The 5,019-nt window shown below is 38.8% G+C and overlaps 1 protein-coding gene across 2 annotated transcripts; it reads left to right on the plus strand.

Annotated features, from left to right (window-relative positions):
* Positions 1-1,224: 1,224 nt before the first annotated feature.
* Positions 1,225-3,254, plus strand: LOC121981310 (protein HOTHEAD-like). 2 transcript variants are annotated; one of them, XM_042533760.1, is made up of 3 exons: positions 1,225-1,360; positions 1,479-2,936; positions 3,066-3,254. In XM_042533760.1, exons 2-3 carry the CDS (start codon positions 1,921-1,923, stop codon positions 3,130-3,132), a joined length of 1,083 nt encoding a protein of 360 aa, XP_042389694.1. In that variant the 5' UTR covers positions 1,225-1,360; positions 1,479-1,920; the 3' UTR covers positions 3,133-3,254. The 2 variants fall into 2 exon arrangements, with proteins under 2 accessions (XP_042389694.1, XP_042389695.1); XM_042533761.1 differs by having other exon boundaries at positions 1,252-1,360; positions 1,485-2,936.
* Positions 3,255-5,019: the final 1,765 nt, after the last annotated feature.

A 5,019-nucleotide genomic window follows, 5' to 3' on the forward strand; every position in this document is an offset into this window, starting at 1 on the left:
ATGACACTATTAGAATAAATAGAATGTCTGGAGCTTGCTCAGTTAATCAAATCGACCGATTATTATCAATTGATTAATAGAGACGATCAATTGATTGATGATACTACTATAGTAAACAGAAAAATTTTAAATTGATTCGAGAACTCGATTGTTATGCAACAATTTACTGATAAGGTATAATAGTTGACTATTGTGGTTAATGCAGAGTTGGAAAAGCCGTTTTACTAATGCAACGTTTGAATGATCTGAAAGGACAATCGATTGATAATGACAAGTAGTTGTTTGTTAGATAATGATTTTGTGGAGGATTTTGGATGTCGATTCTTGGAGATTTTAAAAAGAAAGTGTTGTATGCCAAAGTTCAAAAGTAATCCAAAGCAACCAAATAGCGAGTAAAGTAGTTATCACTTGTGTAAATTATATTTATATTATATTTTATTTTTTTCTATATTTTTGTATTTTGTTTGTATTGCTGTATAAAAATAGATTTGTAAAAAATTTCTCGAAAGATATTCGAGAAGAAAAAAAGATAATACTGATGCTATTGCTAAGACTCTAGACCGTGAATAGAAACACGAGATTTCGAACAACATAAACTCAAGGCCTTGTGCTTGTGTTGATATCAATCCCCACGCAATATGCTTGTGTTGATGCTATTGCTCAAAAGTCACTGATATCAATCCCCATGCAATATGAAACTTACCACGATCTCTTAGAGAAATAAATTACTTCTTTTTTTTTCCATATCGTTGATCTTCACTAGGATGAGGATTAATACATCTAGATGATCAATAATTTTCACATTTATCTAGAAACTTTAAAATTTTCATAAACTATTTACAGCCCGGGAAATCAAAAGGTTGAAAAATAAATATCCTCTTAAATCTTCATCAGCGAATTAGAATATATATTTTTAAAAGAATTCACCAACACCTACAATTACGTGGACATATCTACAACCAGAAAGGCCATTATTTTTCACCTGATTATTTTAAAATTTTATTTATCTATTGAAATCCATCTATTTCAGGTCGGAAGCAAATATTCAATGAATTGAATCTTAACGAACAATTTTATTTTTTTTAATATTTTTTATATTCTCTACGTGTGAAAACAACTTATATGAGCGGTCTAAATATAACTATATTACATATATTTAATCATATTTTATTCGAAGTATTTCTTAACAATTAATGTTTTCTCATCCTTATAAGGATCCAATCCATGAACCGCACCGCAGAAGCTGCTAATTGATCAAGTTTCAGTTAATTGGGTAGTCAAAGAATGCTCATTTCGGTTGCTGCTGGTGGAATTATTATCTTCTTTTGCTGCTTCAATGCCGTCTGCTATGCTCAGAAATGTAATATTTATCCTTTTCTTAGTTAATTAATACATTTTTCTTGTGATGATTAAGTTCCCTTTTAATCCATGTTAACGATCGTATAATCAGTTCGTTTATGTATGGTTTCTGTGAATAGCGCCAGCGTATGGCTTCGTAAAGCAAGCGGCAGATTCTCCACGGGCGTCGTACCACGACTACATCATCGTCGGCGGCGGGACAGCTGGCTGCCCCTTGGCCGCTACCCTCTCGAAGAGGTTCGACGTGCTAGTGCTGGAAAGAGGCGGATCGCCTTACGGGAATGCCAACATTTCCAACCTCGCCTCTTTCATCGAGAACCTCGCCTACCTCACCCCGACGTCACCCGCACAGCGCTTCGTCTCCGAGGACGGCGTCATCAATACGCGAGCTCGTTGCCTCGGCTGCGGCACCTGCATCAACGCCGGGTTCTACTCTAGCGCCAGCCGCCGAGAGTTGATGGATATGCGATTGAACCCGAAGCTGGCCCACCAGTCGTTCCCCGCCAGCTTCGGGTTCAATCGCATATCCATCAACTCTCGGCGGCCAGCCGCCGAGAGTTGATGGATATGGACGGCACAAAGGTCGGGGGAACCACGTTCGACCCAACCGGCCATCGCCACACCGCCGCCGATCTGCTCAAGTACGCTGACCCCGCCAGGATCACCGTGCTCTTGCGCGCCACGGCGCAGAGGATCTTGTTCAGGAACGTTACCGGCCAGCATAAGAACCCGCAGGCGTACGGCGTGGTGTACAAGGACGAAGCCGGCAACATCCACGAGGCCCGCCTCAAGGGCTTCTCTGCAGGCGAAATCATACTGTCAGCCGGCGCTCTCGGTAGCCCGCAGTTACTCATGTTAAGCGGCGTCGGCCCCACGGACCACCTCAAGTCCTTCGGCATCGAGGTGCTCCTGGACCAGCCGATGGTCGGCCATGGCATTGCCGACAACCCGATGAACATCTTCGCCGTGCCTTCGCCTGAGCCACTGACTATCACTTCGGTTCAAGTCGTCGGAATTGGGCCGGGCTACTACATGGAGTCCTTGACGGGCTTCAACTTAGTCGCAGCGCTTTTGGGAGGCAACTCCCCAACCGTCCCTTACTTCTTCCAAGGTGGCGTAGTAGGTGAAAAATTGGCAAGGCCTCTCTCCCGAGGATATCTTCGTCTCAAGAATCTCGACCCAGAGGACAATCCATCAGTAACCTACAACTACTTCACGGAGCCTGAGGATCTTAGAACATGCGTGGAGGCATTGCAGACGGTCATGAGAGTGATCGATACCCAAGCGCTGTCCGAATTCAGATACCCGAATCAAACGGTGGAGTACTTGCAGGCTCTCACTGCGAACTTAGTTGTCAATAACAGAGCAAGAAGTGCAGAGGACGCCACTTCGCTGGAGCAATACTGCAGCGACCTCGTAATGACCATTTGGCATTTCCATGGCGGGTGTGAAGTAGGAAAGGTGGTCGACCATGAATACAGAGTGATCGGCGTGGCCGGGCTCAGGGTGATTGATGGATCCACTTTCAGTTTCTCCCCGGGAACTAACCCTCAAGCAACTCTCATGATGTTGGGCAGGTAATAATAATCAACGGAAATTCAGTGAATAAAAGTGTACTATAGCCTGCGTCTAATTTTAATTATTATAAAAGCATTACTAATCACTAATGAACGCGATGCCGCTGATTTTTGTGATGATATCTGTAGGTACATGGGGATTCTGATAGGAAATGATGGTGCAGCTCTGTTTACTGATATTTCTAAGTATCATTAAATAAATGTAATATTACAGTAAAAAGTAATTATACTCCTCCTAAATATCTTCTGATATAAAAGAAGATAAATAAATCTGTCATCTTTAACTATAATTATGTACTTTAATTTCTCAATCAAACAATAAATTAAATGGCTGTATATGAGAGCTAAAACTAGCATGAGAACAGAAGTGAGAGGGTGGAGTGCATCATTAGAAGAGAAGTCCTTTTAGCCCCAGAAGCCGTCAAAACCGTTAAGAAACATGTCGAATAAGAATCGATTAATTTTAAGGTCACTTTTGCACTCTATAAGTTATAGCCTCAAGTTTATACGGATAGGCTTCCTCAAGTTCTTCTAATTTTATCCGTCAACGAGTAGTTTGTGAGTTGACTAAATGTATCTAATCAATTAATTAAATATCCGGTTGATTGGTTCTTTTCAGTGTTGTAAGTTTTTTTTAAAAAAAAACTAAATTGTACAAATATAGAGATTAAGATCAAATGAAGAGTGTCATTTGACAATTCAGGAGAATCCATCATAATAATAATAATAATAATAATAATAATAATAATAATATTATTATTATTATTATTATTGATCATTTTTATTTTTTTACTATTTAAGATACTTTTAGATATTTTTAATAATTTTTATTTTTTTAACAAATATTTTTAGACCGTTTAGGATTTTTAGAATTGTGAATTATTAATAATTTTTTCAAAATTTATTTTAAATATATATATAGTTTTTGAGAATTATTCATCGAATATTAAATAAAATTTACTTTTTTTATACAGCGATTATCTTTTCTCGTCTTTTCCTCAAATTACAAGAAAATTCTTTATCTTGCCAAGCGTCAGTTGATATCAGAGTTGGTACTGATTGAGGAAGTCGAGCGTCCAATCCAATAAAAGGTCATCATAGTCATGATCGGATTATGCTAGGCAAGTTCCGACTAATAAAATCCCGCACCGTGATCGTAGCACCCAGATGAGATTGAGAATTTACAGAGATAAGTCGTATCCCAGCGTCTAGCGGAAATGGTGTGAATTCGTGAAGATCATAAGATATATGGTTGAGATAATTGACATAGAGATCACATATCTCGAGTTATTCTATTCGAATTTTATGATACGTCACAGAGAAAGAATTTTGTTGATTGGATTGACAAAGTGGAGTGGATCTTCAACTATAAGCAAGTTTCAGATCAGATCAAAATAAAGTTGATTGTCATCGGACTCAAGGGTCGAGTATTGACATGGTGAAAGCACTTGCGGTGCTTATGAGATAGACAGGGTAAAACTAAGATCAAGGATTAGAAGAAGATGAATCAAACTTGGTTCTAAGGACGATTAGGTTTTGCCATGGAGAATGATAATTTCGACGTCAAGATGACCTTGATAGATTTGAAGATGAGTTGGAGGAAAAAGTTGATGAGATACTTTATAGTGATGATCACTTTAATCGTTCGTAAGAGTTTGTTGATTGAGAAAGATGTGGGTGACGAGACCGAAGCTCTAGTTTATGACGAAGAGAAGGAAGGAGATGCTCTTTTGGGTCTTGACATGGAGTCTGCCACCTTATTGGATGAGTTTCCAGAGGATCTTGATCTCTCATTAGTTTCTCATAAAATTGAGATTGAATTTCATAATACTAAGCCGGATATGAACGACAAGTCCAGAGCTAAGATGCTAGAAGATGCAGAAACAGAAATGTTTCCAATTTTCAAGTAACACTAGAATGCAAAGGAGTTGAGAGTTCTGATAATAATAGTATATTCTCCTTTAGATATAAGGTTGAAAAAAACAATTTGCAAAGTGACACACCAAAGGATGGTTCTTTGGATGATTTATTTCAGTCACTAGATGGACAAAGAGATATAGGCACTGAAGCTTTGTTCTCTTCT

The sequence above is a fragment of the Zingiber officinale genome, chromosome 5A, assembly GCF_018446385.1.
Source record: "Zingiber officinale cultivar Zhangliang chromosome 5A, Zo_v1.1, whole genome shotgun sequence".
Lineage (NCBI taxonomy): Eukaryota > Viridiplantae > Streptophyta > Magnoliopsida > Zingiberales > Zingiberaceae > Zingiber > Zingiber officinale.